This window comes from Osmerus mordax, chromosome 4 (assembly GCF_038355195.1).
Source record: "Osmerus mordax isolate fOsmMor3 chromosome 4, fOsmMor3.pri, whole genome shotgun sequence".
NCBI classification, from domain to species: Eukaryota; Metazoa; Chordata; class Actinopteri; order Osmeriformes; family Osmeridae; genus Osmerus; species Osmerus mordax.
Window position 1 is genome coordinate 7,829,216 of NC_090053.1, and position 16,516 is coordinate 7,845,731.

General features: G+C 45.0%; 1 protein-coding gene across 1 annotated transcript; it reads left to right on the forward strand.

Moving 5' to 3' along the window:
• Nucleotides 1-14,003: 14,003 nt before the first annotated feature.
• On the forward strand, nt 14,004-15,941 carry lrrc4ca (leucine rich repeat containing 4C, genome duplicate a). Its single transcript, XM_067235254.1, has one exon. It carries the CDS (start codon nt 14,004-14,006, stop codon nt 15,939-15,941), a length of 1,938 nt encoding a protein of 645 aa, XP_067091355.1.
• Nucleotides 15,942-16,516: the final 575 nt, after the last annotated feature.

Sequence of the window (16,516 nt, forward strand, 5' to 3'; positions counted from 1 at the left end):
TATCCACCCCAAAACTGTGTGCGCATCCCCTGGCTCTTAAAGTGTTGATCAACTTCCTTCACCCCAAAAGCCCCCACTCTCAATGTCCTCATTTCATCTCAACTCTCAGTCTCCATCCTCTCATGCTGACTCACCCTGGCCCCCCTTTCTCCTCACTGTTCTAGGGAGCCTTGCCGGTCAGTTTTAAGACATGACTTTGACCCTGGGAGTTACTTTTAGCTCTCAAGTCCTTACTTGTTGATCGTTCACGGTTGTAAGCTATCTGGACCCCCCTCCTTTCTCAGACAGGACCATCCTGTTGATTCATCTAGCAACCCATTGTTGTGAAATAACAGCCCACTCCATTCAAAACACAAACTCTTTTCCCATCCTAAGATTGCCAAACCATTTCCCCATCAGACTTTTCCCTGTTCTGGTTTGATCCTGTTCAGAGTGGAATACTAACTGCGCAGTCCTCAGTCCGCCATCTTAGGCGCCAAAATCTGACCCCAGGTACACTTCTCTGGTTGCCACCTTCCCAATAATCAATTTCCCACCACAATAGTCATTATGATTATTCCACAAGTACATATGAAAGAGGAATCATATCAAATACAAAATACAAGTAGTGTGGATTGGTCTGGAAATGATGGATCTGCCCAAGCACACATACAGCACTGGTATTGTCCAAACACAATTTCTGTAAAGCTGTTGATTTAGTTTCACACTAGTGTGATTCCACATTCACAATGTGTCCTTCTCTAGGGACAAGAGAGAGGTTCTTCCTGTTCTCTCTGTTTTCAAAAAACTACCTAATTTCCAACTTTGGAGTTTGGGTATTGTCTTCCTTTCATCCCTCTGAAGGTACTGTCTCTTAGCGCTCTCATCCGCCATGTCGCTATCCCGCTTAAGAGTCTTCACATGGTTTTCTCATCTTTAATGCCAGCAACTCTGTAAAAATACATCACAATGTCTGCTATTGGAATGTCGTTTTCAAGGGGCCAAACCAATTACCTTTCTCTCTGTGAGGAATAGACAGCTGCTGTGTGTATTAGTGAAAACTTGGGACAGAAGGATGGATATGAATCCATTTCACAGTCAGATGAATCGGAGGAACATTTCCTTGTCAAAAATAATTAATCAAAGACACCAGGCTGGCCTGACTTTAACCGCGAGACAGCATGAAAAGGAAATGTTCTCTTCTGAGGGAAAGGCTTCCAGACATCGGCATCAAGGCATCATTCTCAACCCCTCCCTTCCCCTCTCCCGCTCTCCCCCTACCTCTCCCTCCTCTCTGCATCACTGTCCTCCTCCCTTGCCTTCCCTCCTCTCCCCCCCCCCCCTCTCCATCCTCTCCCCTCTGTGTCACTCCCTACTTTCCCCTCTGCCACTCCCTCCCCTCCCCTCCCCCTTCCTCACCCTCTCTTCTCTTCCCTCTGTGTCTCCCCCTCCCCTCCTGCCTCCTTGCACACTTCTTTCAAGACTCCAAATGCTAATTCAATCAGCCACCTAATCACACACGAATACCACATCATCTCTTTTTTCCGTTTCTTGTGGGCAGATAAGGAGAGCTTTACTTTTCAGAGTGTGACAAAGAAGTTTCCCAATGACAACAGGACGCATGGTCTGTGAAAAATCTTGCTGCAATAAATGTGCTATGGCATTGTGCTTTTTTGTTTGTTACCGTTCAGGCTTCCTGCCTTTTCATTTGTTTGGTTTAAGAGTGATGTAAGAAAGCGTCTGGTTCACTGCTGTAGAAATGTTTCTTAGCATGACTGCAAAAAAGCCCATGGCAAAGATTTTACACTTATCCATGCTGAACTCACGGGAGTCAGATGGCTGAGCAGTGAGGGAGTCGGGCTAGTAATCTGAAGGTTGCCTGTTCGATTCCCGGCCGTGTCAAATGACGTTGTGTCCTTGGGCAAGGCACTTCACCCTACTTGCTTCGGGGGGAATGTCCCTGTACTTACTGTAAGTCGCTCTGGATAAGAGCATCTGCTAAATGTAAACTTATTGGTGTTGTATTTTCCTGTTTTGCAGTGGAGGTCTGGTTGAAGGCAATACTAATAGAACACATACAGTATAGTGGATCCACACAGACATACTGTATAGGCACACGGAAGTGCACAAATGAACACACACACATTCAAGATAGCTTTTAGCGGTCTCAAGCTTTTGTCTACAGACAAATGATGTACAGGGTTAAAAATGTGTTAATTACAAATCATATTAATGGAAGAGATTTAGCTTCTTTTGATATTAATTAAGTCGCAGATTCTGTAACTAAGAGAATTACCAAATTGTATTCTTTGTTCCAGATACTGTATGTTGGGCTTAATGCCTACTTTAGTAAAGTCCATAATTTATTTTATCACATTGTAATCTTCAGCATCTCCTTTAGATATTATTAAGAACAATGTAATACTTGGATATCATTTAAGTTTTTCATATTAGTAAAGGATTATATCCAGCCCTGCATGAAAGCCCTGTATGAAAGTGTGTGAGACAAACCTAGTTTAAATGCACGGGTTCCAGAAGGATCTGCTGGGGTTTGGATGAGCAGCGTCGTCATCCTGCTCAGTTTGGCTCTCACATCTTGACATTCAGTCTTCATCCCCCCCGGCCATCCCCCAACCACCAACCCCCACCCCCACACCGCCCCGGTTGTCAATTGAACAGACGGCCTATCGATTGTCATTCGATTCGGTCATTTCCACAGGGCGGTGTGGTGTGACCCGCAGGTCAGACGGGATCTGGTGGGGTGCGCGGGACTGGGGCCGGCGGGGCGCGTCGACGGGATCCGGATTTGTTGGACGAGACGCACCTTGTGTCCATGAGTTCAGGAGATTTTTCTCCCCCCTCTTTTTCTTCAGAGGGGGGGGGGGGGGGGAAACGATTGAGAGGAAGCTCGGTTTTCCTCCCTCCCTGCTGCAGTGTGTAATGTGCTATAGTCTCTGGAGGCCTGCTGGGATAGGTTTTATTAGGTTGTAATTGATGTTGAAAATAAAATGGGCTAAATTAATTCAAGGATCTCCTGCCTGACATGAAATAAGCACATCTTGGAAATTACTTCTCTCTCTCCGTTAGAGAGATAAACATCTGGGAGGAAGAGGGGTGAATCGGGTCACTCGGTTGATGTCCAAAGGATTCCCTGCCATGTGGTTCAAACACAAATCCCGATCGATGTCAGTTATTGTTGCAAGATCCCTCAGGATGTTGTTGCACAGCGGCAACAATGGTGAAATACGTTGAACGCCGTATCCATTTCCTGTTTCCTTTAACATCATGTGACCCTGGAGTTTTTAGACGAGCATGCGGTCGTCTCTGAATGTCATAATGAAATGATGTACAGCTTGGTCTGCGCTCATGTCCGCAGACAGAGTACTTACCAGATAGCTCACTCGATGTCTTGTACATTATGAATATCTGACAGTTAAACCACATCTCCCTGTCATGACTGGGAGGGTTCACTGATAAGGCATCTGGGATAGAGTAACAGGCCTCTCTTTGTAATGTATTCATGTTTGAATATGTATTTCCTTATGTCCTAATTAGAAGGAACATACATCTTTCCCCCGTTCTGAGACATCGACTCCGGATCTGCAGTTTGCAAATGTGATGATGCCGTGTTTTGCCAAAGCTAAAGGGGGGGAAGGGGGGTGGGGGGGGTGGGTGGGTTAAATAGATTACGGCAGGATTGTTGATGATGACGACCATGATGATGATTACAGTGGCAAAGCCTGTATCCATCATCAGCGTCATCTACTTGTGAGCATTCAGGATGTATAATTAGTCACACTCTGCTCACACGTTACAACGAGAGAAATAGAAAGAGAACAGAAGCAGACTGGTCAAAGGTTTTTTTATGCAGTGCCCCATAACAACTAAACACACACACACACTGTGGCTGCTTCAGGATGTGTTTATACAAGGTCTCACAGCCTTTAGCTAGCGGATGCTCTGAGAAAATAACACGATCATGTGACCTAAATACTCAGCTGGCCCTTCAAGGTTGAGAAAGAAAGGAAACGCGAATAAGAGAGAGGGATGGATAGATATGTAGAGAGAAGGTTACAGACAGGTAGAAAGAGAGAGAGACAGGGAGAGAGAGAGAGACAGGGAGAGAGAGAGACAGAGAGAGAGAGAGAGAGAGAGAGAGAGAGAGAGAGAGAGAGAGAGAGAGAGAGAGAGAGAGAGAGAGAGAGAGAGAGAGAGAGAGAGAGAGAGAGAGAGAGAGAGAGAGAGAGAGAGATTTAAAAACCTTTACCTGGTGTTACATATGCCCCTCTGTCTAAAGATGTTCACACCGGGCTAGCTGATGCTGTTTTATTTTGGAGGATCAAACTCCCTTTTTATTTACTTTCTTGGTGGTGGGCTAATGGATGGATAGATGGAGAGCTGTATCTGTGTGTGTGTTTTAGCCCTGCATCATTTATTTAGCTGGGTCGATCCTCACTACCCTGTTACCCCGTGTGGCAATGTGTTTGTGAGTGTCCCCATGTCTCTGGAGTGTATTGTGAAGCATATATTTTGGCCCAGTTTGCAACTGTCCAGGTTACATAAGGGTTTCTCACAGGGACTGGAAAAAAGAAAATCTGCAAAGAGTGATGGTGAAGTGGTGATGTGGTGGAGCTACAAGCTCTTCAAAGATGCAGGAAATAGAGAGCCGGACAGAGAATATTTATAGATATACATTGTGACAAACAGAAAAAGGACAAACAATGAGACAGAGAGACCTGAGACAGATAATTGGCAACATATTCTATATCAGAGTAAGAAGTTGTTGTTGTTGTTGTTTATTTAGTTGGGTGGGGGGGAGTGGTGGGGGAAGGGGGGGCAGATGCATTATCAGGCTAAAAGCAGATCACCTTCTCTCACCAGCAAAAGCGGGATTCTATATCTGCGGTGGCATCCTCTCGTCTTTAGAGCTGGAGTGTTGTGTGCTAATAGGAGTCGCTGCTTTTCCATGCCTATCCCGTAGAACATTTCCATTTGTTAAGCCCCTGCTTTGGCGCTACTACACTCGCCTCGCTTCAACAAAGACCTTGGCACCCTTGACGCGATACCAATGCCCTCCGCTAGCTGCCTTTGCCAAGTAAGCAAGCCTACGAAACGGAGTGCCATCCAAGCAGCTTGTCATTGTAAACATGGCCATTCGCTACTGTCTTTTTTAATTTTAAGTATTCATACTTAAACATTTTTGTTCTATTTTCTTTTTAGGGTGAGCCAGCAGCCTACAGCGAGCAAAAATGAAGATGGCCAGAAAGCACAGGCACTGTGAATGAGCTGGCAGGTGAGAGTGCGGTCTAAAGGCTGAACCCAGATCATCCATTCGCTCCGCACAGACTCCTCCACTCTCTAATGAGCTGGCCCGGGGTATGGTTGAGACTCCAGAGCAGTAGACGTTAGACATTAGAGAGGATAGCAATTTCCAACTTAACACAAAAGAGAATGTGCATAGGAACAAACTCACAGTATGTAGGTGTTAACTTAATGCAGATAAAAAGTCAAGAAAAATGTGTCCCAGCAAATTGCAGTTAAATTATCCTGATGGGCGCGCCTTGAATTTTCTTTGGTATGAAATATAAAATAAGTTATTTGCCTTCAATTACAAATACCGTATTCTGATTAAGAAGCTCTGTTATAATTTCAGGCTAATTTCTAGTTCCTGAAAAATTACAGTAAGTTACTTACAGTAAGTACAGGGACATTCTCCCCAAGGCAAGTAGGGTGAAGTGCCTTGCCCAAGGACACAACATCATTTGACACAGCCGGGATTCGAACCAGCGACCTTCTGATTACTAGCCCGATTCTCTAACCGCTCAGCCACCTGACTCCCTTTGACTCCCCCCTGACTATTTGGCTATCCCCTTTATAGTTTGTTCTAATAACATGTTTGATTGATATAACTTGACAGAAAGACAGACTTAATCGCTACACTTTTATTAAGGTTGGCAGCTATGTGTTTGACTGATGAATCATAAGAGTGTCCTAAACTCACTTCGACATAATTATTTCCTGGACCCAAACCTCAAATCACCTGATTAAAAAGATAATTAGTCAGTGGGGTAGATTTATCTGTTTTTCTCCCGCAATATGTGGCCTTTTCCTCTAGACCCCAAGAGGGAGTGATTGTATAAATAACAGATGGCAACATTGGAAGGCAAATGTCCTCCATCCCAAGATATCTCAGCCTTTCTGAAGCTTTGTTGAATTTAACAGCATGATGATTAAACTCACACTATTGAACAGGAGAAATATACTTATGCACATCCCCTTTGAGACTTTTATGCTCTTCTAATCTCAGGTTTGCCTTTTGGGGTATTTTTTCCCTGTTGTAAGATTGAAGTACATTAGCAAGGATACATTATTTTAATCAAAGATGATTTGTGATCTAGTGTGTCCATACCACCAGGCATCAATCCTAACTCATCAAACAAGGTTACCATTTTGACTCGGGGGAATGTCGCTGTACTTACTGTAAGTCGCTCTGGATAAGAGCGTCTGCTAAATGACTAAATGTAAATATAATGACATGTATGTGTTGATAACAGCTTATTAGATACATTCATGGAATTCACAAAGAACTGCAATGTTAAGCCATTTATATTGTTTCAGTGTTCTCCACCACCTGCAAAACAACACAAACTATAATGTTTCTTGAATAGAAATCTTCCAGAGCACATCAATGCTATCCCAGCAGTAGACCAGCACTGGCACCCAAGCAAACCAGCAGGAACACAGGGCACATTAAAGCATAAACACACTTCACCAGGGGGATGGGACATTAGTGGCTGAGGTTGTTTTGTTGACTGTCCTGATTTACATTTGTGTATGTTGATCCACCTGGGGAATCTGAAAGCGAGAGCATACTGTAGTTTGGAAGAACAGTGTAGCTGCACATGCAGTTAATTATATCTTGACGCAGTTCATTTGCTGATGCATCACAGTCAGTCAATCCAGATACAATTCACGGCACCAGAAAAATGAAAAGTCAAACTAAACTAGCTCTAATCTGAGCTCTAACGTTTCATTCCTCGTTGTACCATGTGTCTGACTGTCTCATTATCTGTCTTGCCGTGCCCTTGGCAGACAGCTGTTCATGTGCATGTGAGCTCCTTGTCAGGCACCTAGCAGCTGGGCTGTCTGTGGCCTACTAACAGTCATTCACAGAGAGGCAGTTTGGTCACACAGACTGGGTTCACGAACCCTGAGTGGCCTCCTCTTGGTTGGGTCATGGAGGAAGTGATGCATGTTCACCCTGACCTCTGACACATACAGCAGTAGACAGGAGTAATGGGGACAGAGAGAGTATGTCACACAGCCATGAACCGAGTGGCCATTTTCTTTCTCACCGCCTCTTTCGGGGGAACCTTCAGAGAGTGAAGAATTGTTCTATCAATATTTCTCATTGTCAAACAGCAAGACACAAAAAAAGCAAGTGGAAAGCAGTATGCACACATACAAGGACGCACACACACACATCCACCAGCACCCAATACACATCTACGCACGCACACTCCTGTGTCCTTGTCTGATGTTTTGTACTGTGGTGTTCCTTGGACATACAGATTGTGAAAGTGCTGATTGATAAAGTGACTGGTGCATCCTGATAGCCATCTCCAACACCTGCTCTTGTGACCGCCCACCACCACTCCACCACAGGATAATCAATAAGATGTCCGATTGAGAGTGCTATTCTTCTTAATTGTGAAAATAAATCAAGTGGTGTCAGTGACACGAGAAGACAACAGTCAACAAAATGGGTTCCTTGATGAGTCAGCTTAGTACTAGAGCTTCCAGGCTTTCATATCTCTATGAAGCTGACTATGGAAAGCGTTCTTCTTGTGTCAATTTGTAGAACACAGTTCAACAAATCATAAATACAGAAACAAATGTGCGGTGAACTAAACTCTGCAAGTTTGGTGCTCTTGCTTTGCATTTGTCTCAATGTACTGTGCTAGTGGACACTGTCATGTGTGTGCTTATACTGTGTGTGTGCATGTGCGTGCATTGGTGTGCACATGCGTGTACGTGTGTGTGTGTGCATGTGCCTGTGTGTGCACGTCAGCATTCGCATGTGTGTGCCTGGGTTTGCATCTGTGCCCCTGCCTGAGTTTCAAGGCTAGCGGACCTAAATAAGCTCTTGGTCTGACACCGCATCTGAAGAGGCCAATCGGAATTACTGCGCCTCATTTATCAGGAAAATGTGTCGCTCCGGGGTCATTTCCCGACCGAGGGATAGGCCAATTGCTCCTTCTACGTTACTATCGCGGCTCTGTGAAAGTGGCCCATGGATATGATCCGAGCTCATTTGTTTGGTGAATGTGGTGCCCCGCAGACACGTTACATCGTTCTCTTCATGCTCCGCTGGTCACATCGCCGACCCTGGCTCGGGATGTAGGACGATGGTCAGCGTTGACTCTCATGCAGGCAACCTCGGACGAATGCAAAGATCGAGAGAAACCAGAAATTGCCTGGGATGTGAAGAGTGGAATGGAGGGTGTGCGTGTTTGTGCTTTTATGCCTGCAGTACCTTGTTGCAAATGTGGAGGGTTCCGCTCCTTCTCATGATTCCTTGATTGATGTTGCTATGCTACAACATTTCAAACGTTAAGGTGTTGTAGATATCCAAGACGACCTGTACTACAGTCATATTAGGCATATTTTAAATATTGCAAAACCTAAATTTGAGAAATGGGAAATCTCAAAGACAGTAGCAGACAGTAACTCTGCTAGATAGCACTGTAAAAAAGAAAATAAAGAAATAGGAAAATAAATGAATATTTACCTCAGAAATAATTCTCAGACATGGTCACATTGGAGAACTTGGAGAGTGTTAACATGTCAAACTCCCAGACAAGACAAGTAGTCACTAACCCAAATGTTCTAAACGTTTCACTCAGAATTTTAAGGTCTTAAGGTGTATATTTAATGACCAATGTAAGTACTATTTCACCTCTTTTTTTATACAGTATATATGTTTTAATACCATCATTATTGATAATATCAAATCTAGATGTAAGATACACAAACATTTTATTCCAAAACATGTTGTACTCATCAATGTGAGGAGACTAGACATAAAAGAGTATTGAGTCTTTCCACACTTATTTTACTATAGGAGTCTTTCCCTCAAATCCCAGCTTCTGAAGTACAGTTCTGCAACCCTTTTGTGGTATATTCAAGCAGGAGATACTGGATTACTGTAGGTACAAGGGAAATGGATGGTTGAATTCATTGTAAAGCTTCAATTTGAGTAGAGTTGAGGAAAGTAAATGGTACAATAATTCCCTTCATGTAAGCCTGGTCGTGGTATTTCCTTTTAAGTGTTGGCATAGCAACCAAAGACAGGAAGTATAGGATGCCATCTGAAGAATGGTCTCCAAGGATACTCAGAGCAGCAACTTTGTATGCTCCAGTGTATGTGTGTGTGTGTGTGTGTGTGTGTGTGTGTGTGTGTGTGTGTGTGTGTGTGTGTGTGTGTGTGTGTAGTGTATGTGTGTGTGTGTGTTTTCCGTAAAGACATTCACAGCATTAGCAAGGTGTGAGCTCTACATGGGTTTGAGACGTAATTAATTCCTATGCTTCGGATCATGGTGTTTATCAATGTGTTATGATCAGGGTCAGCATTGAAGTATGCACTGTGTTACTCAAAACCACCCTATTTTAATCACTAGACTCTCCCCAAGGGTAAGCTGTGCCAGTCTCTCTTCGCCAGTCTGACATGCTCCATATCCATGCTGAAGATTAACAGCCAAGGAGAGCCTCTGCATATCAAATATGGCCATGCTACTGATAGCATCAGTGTTACAGTAATCCAATCCATTGAATTGGTCACAGTTTGCTATGCACATGTTCCTCTTGTGTTCATGCGTACGTGGCGTGGGAGTAGATTTATGATACAGCTGCAGAAGCAGCAGCTAGCGCACTTAGCCCGGCCTCTCTGAGGGTATCCCGCCCAGTAATCAGTCAGAGAGGGGGTGGGGGCAAGGGATGGGGGTGGTGGGGGGGGGGGGGGGGGGGGGGGGGCTGGTCTCCTTCATGGAACGCTGTGAAAGATGGCAGCCACTGCCGGGAGCTGACCTGATTCCGTTTTGCATCTCATTAATTGACACGCGCTCTCTCTCTCTTTTTTGCTCTCTATGTATATACAGTGTATATGTATACATATATACACATAGATCACGTCACTCTATGTATCTATCCATCTCTCTCTTCCTCTCCCTCTCTATCTGACTCTCTCCATCTCTTATTCACCTCACACAGAGTGTCATTATGTCACTACGATCTCCCCCTGGGAGGAAGGCAGACTGGTAGAAAATGGAACAACACCTTCCATTTTCCTAGATCCTCAGTCCCATCCACATCCCAAGCCCGATATCAGTTGGAGCCAAATCATGCCACAGTCAGCCATTATAACAACCTTATTATGAATGGCCACTCAAGCGAGGCCTGGGTGAAGAAAGCCACGGCCACGTGTCTTGCCAATTCCCTCTCCCTCTGCTTCCTGTTCTATGGCAGGCATGAATAAGGCAGTGGTGAAGGAGGACAGATCATGTTTATGGCCCATGGGAAGAGAGAGAGAAAATCGTGTTTCTTTGTGCTCCTCGTCCAGGGTAGAGTCAGACACCTTCGACTCTTTTATCTGCTGCGAGGGCTGAAGGGATGGTGTGTGTGTTTGTGTGTGTTTGTGTTCTTTTTATTCAGAGGGGCGGGGGATATCTGGCTATCTGTCAAGCCGAGCCAAGCTATCTGAAAGAGGCAGCTTTTGTTTGCAGTATGAATCCCTCGCCTCCTCTGCGATCCTATTGATTTGTTGTATCATGCAAAAAGATGGGCCTTTTGTTTTCTGAGGCTGCCAAAGTCTATTTTCTCTTGGTTACCTACAGTTGCTCAGTTGACAGGTTCTCGGCTTGCCTCCTATCATGTTCAAATAAGAAAGACCATAAAGAGGAGGGGGGAGGGGGGGGTTGCAGTGTCTGGTGAGCTCATGCCAGGGTGGTTAGGGTGAGTTTACTGTACTAAACTGGTAAGGTAAACTGCTCATTAGTTCAAGGCGGTTTGTGACTAACCAGTCTAGAGTTTCAGTGACAAGAAACATTCAATTATCAATGCATTTAGTTTTTTTTTTTTATGAAGTAATCATGTTTATTCAGCCAAACGACTGAGAGTCATTAATGTTGTTACTCACATGTCATGCAATGCATTGTTCATTAGAAAAAGAAAACAAGTCTATTAGCCAAGTGTGTTGTGTCACATGAGGGTGAAGCAACTGTGAAGTAGTGATAAATTGCTGATGGGGTTTGTGGTATGAGTGATGAGGAAGAAATCAACTTAGCTTGTAAGTGAACTGTCTGTGTGATTTTTTTAAAGCAAAAACATGTCTTGTTTTGTACTTTCTCTGGAATTTCTACCACTCCGTCTTCAAGCTTTGGCTTAATGTATTTAACTGTCAAATTATATTTAAATTTCCACAACCGTGTACAGTCTAATCAGTCACTGAACATGAACACATTAAACTTTATTTAAATAAAACTTTTTTTAAAGCAATATCACAAAAGGGTTTTGGAGATATCCACAGATCAGTTCTGCATTGCTGCTTGTCAGTTTGGGGAAGCGGTCAAAAACGTTTCTAATCCTCATTCTAGTTCATTTTCATTCCTGAGGCTGACTGATAATTACACTCCACAAAAATGCTGTTGCCAACAAATGCATTTCTCTATTAACCTATGGCATTTATTGAGTACAAATTGCTAGCCAAAATGTTTCCTACCACACCCTATCCCCCAAATCTCACTCCACTCCAACTCACCCTAATCAGACCACCCCAATCACCCTACCCCAATCACCCTACCCCAATCACCCCAACCCAACCCAATTCCCTCATTTGATCCCACACCAATAACTTTACCCCAACCCACACCAATCGCCTCTCCCCAACCCACACCAATCACCCCTACCCCATTCTCCTGACCAGGTGACTGCATTTTCCAGTCTGCCAGTGAGGGTACCAGGGCAATTGATGTCTGCAGTAGAGCTCTGACTAGGATCACATCTCAAGACCACTCAGTGTTGACATTGTTTAACTCCTTTTACAGTATTGTCATTTGAAGACAAGGATGGAATGGTTTCAAGAAAGAAACTCTTTATGCTGAAGAGCACATATCCCCCCCCCCCTGTTGTCAGCCTTATTGTCATTCACTTTCCCATACACAAAACAAATGCATTCACAAATGTTGCATATCTAGCCTTTTCAATTGGCTGCATTCCTGAGCCAATCTGGGTCGCGCTGCAGACGTTTCGTTCGCTCTGAGACAGCCAAATAGGCAGCCAATGCTGGCAGTTCATCATCTCTTAGGGGGACGAAAGTAAAGAAAAGAAAAAAAAGTGTATTCATTTCTTAATCTCATTTAGTTTATCTTTTTTTCTCCATCTAATTCCCTCTATGCTCTAAATCCAATTTTGCTTTTTTCATTGTCATTGGGTAGACAGATTGCTTGGTAAACTTCGTGAATTGGATTCTGTTGGTCTGATTTCATTGTTTATTTCTTTTCATTGGCTTGATTTGAAAAAGAAAAACACAGGAGGAGGAAACTTCTGGATTAGTAGAGGAAAAGGCTTGCAGGCACTTCTGAATAAATAAATACAAATAGCTTTGTACAGAATAGGTGGATACTTTATTCCCAAATGAGTCTGAGCCGATGTGCTCAGACACTGTATCTCAAATATAAAGCTATAAGACACTTAATAATGTATTTTAGAAATACAGTTTGTACTGTATGTCTTTATTTTTCTTAATATAATGTCAGCTACATCAGTGAGCGGGAGAGATCGTTGAAAGAGTCAAGAAAAGTCATGCTGTGCCCCAAATTCTAACCTTGGTCAATTGCTTTCTGCAGGCATGGCTTTAATTCTCAACAAATTAGAAGAGCCGTAATGGAATGTGATTTTCAGCCTAGTGTGTGATCCCTGTCACATTTGCTTGGTCGCCTGTACAGAAACACTCGTCCCCAGCCTCGGGCTTTGGGTGCTCAAAATTGGGGGTTTGTAATTAAAGAATTAATGGCCTCAGTAATCATACAATTAATCGGCAGTTACAGTAATAGCCCACCCATTCTAAAGTGAAAAGGGGAGCTTTATTGTTCAGGAACTGGCCTTGTATGGTTGGACGCACAATCATAATACACTTTAAAACCCAGAAGAGCACTTACTGCCAGAAGTAACTACGTACAAGAGGCAGCTCAACTGGAGTCACTTGTCATGTTTAAACCCTGCAGGATCACAGAACCTTTCGTGAACATGGTGTCAGTCAAATAGACATAGAAGTAATAGATGTATCGTAGAGCAATATCAATGTATAGAACTATTGGAAGGTGCTGTGAAACTAATTATAGGTTGGTGGTACTGCAGACTGGGTGGTTACTATTTCAGAAATAATTACATTCAAATATAGTGCATGGATGAAAACAGAGTTAAAGTACACTTCTAGCATGCAAGCACACAACACAGACACATGAAAGCACAAACAAGACAGGTACAACTGAAAACATGCAGTCCCATATGGCATGTACTGTAACAGAGGATCCACACAGATGCTTTATCCTGTCCCTTCTGCCAAGTCTTCCTTGTTCTTTATGTTCCCCTGGTTTCCAATATAAATCACACAACGCTTCCCCCTCCTGCTGTAGGGATACGGGGGAGAAGTTTAGAGGCACAGTTGTGAGCTTGTTTTATGGTATTGAGATTGAGAATGCAGGGGGAAGACTGCACCCAGAAACTGAAACAGATATAAAACACACTCCCAAGGTTACTGCTGGTTGATACCAGTGGGTGAGATTGGGATTGTGTTCTTGCATTAGGATGTCAGCATTAAGATATTTTTAAGGTAACCTCTCAATAACATTTCACAGCCCTCCTCCCCTAACCTCTTCTCTGTCTCTTTTTTTTTGTTTCTCTTCTCCTTCCAGCCTGGCCCAATCCCACTACATCCGAGGAGTGGACGACCAGCCAATGAATTATGAATGTTGAACAAGATGACCTCCTCTCGGCAGCTGCAGATGATGAGAGGTCCTAGGTGGAACCGGGCCCTGTCCGACCCTTTATTTGTGCTTCTCCTGGCCCTCCAGCTACTGGTGGTGGCAGGCCTGGTCCGTGCTCAGACCTGCCCCTCAGTCTGCTCTTGCAGCAACCAGTTCAGCAAGGTCATCTGCACCCGCCGCAGCTTGCGAGATGTCCCAGATGGCATCTCCACCAACACGCGCTACCTGAACCTGCAAGAGAACCTTATCCAAGTCATCAAGGTGGACAGCTTCAAACACCTGCGGCACCTCGAGATTCTGCAGCTTAGCAAGAACCATATCCGTACCATTGAGTTAGGGGCCTTCAACGGGCTGGCCAGCCTCAACACCCTGGAACTGTTTGACAACCGCCTCACCACCATCCCCAACGGGGCCTTCGAGTACCTCTCCAAACTGAAGGAGCTGTGGCTGAGGAATAACCCCATAGAGAGCATCCCCTCTTATGCGTTTAACAGGGTGCCCTCGTTACGGAGGCTGGACCTGGGGGAGCTCAAGCGCCTCACATATATATCAGAGGGGGCCTTTGAGGGGCTTAGCAATCTGCGCTACCTGAACCTGGGCATGTGCAACCTGAAGGAGATCCCCAACCTCATTCCCCTGGTGAAGCTGGATGAGCTGGAGATGTCAGGGAACCAGCTGTCCGTCATCCGGCCTGGCTCCTTCAAAGGTCTCATCCACCTTCAGAAGCTGTGGATGATGCATGCTCAGATCCAGACCATAGAGAGGAATTCCTTTGATGACTTGCAGTCCCTGGTAGAGCTCAACCTCGCCCACAATAACCTCACCTTGCTTCCCCATGACCTCTTCACCCCCCTGCATCACCTCGAGAGGGTGCACTTACACCACAACCCCTGGAACTGTAACTGTGACATTCTTTGGCTCAGCTGGTGGCTCAAGGAGATGGTGCCGGCCAACACCAGCTGCTGTGCCCGCTGCAGTTCACCCTCCAGCCACAAGGGGCGCTATATCGGAGAGCTCGACCAAAACTATTTTCATTGCTATGCGCCCGTGATCGTGGAGCCTCCAGCGGACCTGAACGTGACGGAGGGGAGCGCGGCGGAACTGAAATGCAGGGCCAGCTCTCTGACCTCGGTCAGCTGGATCACACCCAACGGCTCCATCATGACCCACGGAGCCTACAAGATCCGCATCTCCGTCCTGAACGACGGCACTCTCAACTTCACCAACGTCACCATGCAGGACACGGGCACTTACACCTGCATGGTGAGCAACTCGGCGGGCAACACCACGGCGTCGGCCACGCTTAACGTGTCGTCCACAGACAGCAGCTTCAGCTACTTCACCACGGTCACAGTGGAGACCATAGAGCCACCGCATAACGAGGGCCAACCCACTGTGCAGCTGAAGGTGGGTCCCACCGCATCTGCCGGCTGGGAGTCGGTGTCGTCCACCTCCACCACGACCACCACCGTGCGGACGCCACTCTCCACCAGGGCCACGGAGAAGACCTACACCATTCCGGTGACGGAGCTGGGGGGGGAGGGCTCCCTCAACGGCCTGGATGAGGTGATGAAGACCACCAAGATAATCATCGGATGCTTCGTGGCCATCACCCTCATGGCGGCGGTCATGCTGATCATATTCTACAAGATGCGCAAGCAGCACCACCAGCAGAACCACCACGCGCCCACCCGCACCATTGAGATCATCAACGTGGACGAGGACTGCGTGACGGGGGGTCCAGCCATGGAGAGCCACCTAACGCTGCCCCCACTGGAGCATGAGCACCTCAACCACTACAACACCTATAAGACTGCTTACAACCATGCCTCCACCATCAACTCCATACACAGCTCGGCGCACGAACCCTTGTTAATCCGGGCCAGCTCTAAAGACAATGTACAAGAGACCCAGATATAACACTCCTTTTCATAATGAGACAATATCAAACGGAAGAAATTACACACCTTATGGACTTTATTGTCTGTTGGTTTGTGAGGACAATTGTTAAGAACTGTGTACGGCTAATCAGTGGTTGGTGGTGTTTATTCAATGACTTTGGGAACTAGGGTATGTCTACTGTTTCAAAAAGTGTCTTTACAAAACAGAAGTTATTTATTTAAGAAAAAAATCTATTGTGGTTTAATCAAGAAAAAACTGTATTCTGCAATTATTTTTTCAGCACTTAATTAATCATACCTTTCGTTTTTTCTTATGGCGGTTTACTAATATGCTTTCAAACTATATGTGAAGGACATGCTACAGTAAACATCCATCAAGTGAAAATATTCATTTCTGGTTTTGCCCTCGATTTTGTCTAGTACTGTATGTGATAGCAACCCATTTTTAACCCACAGACTAAGCGCTTCAGATTTTGTCAGAGATTTGCTCCTGACATAAATTAATTGATGGAATCTTTTGTGACCATCTGTTAATTTAGATGGATTAAAAGCTTGGTGTTTATCTGAGGGTGAACACCGGGACTGTCAGTGATG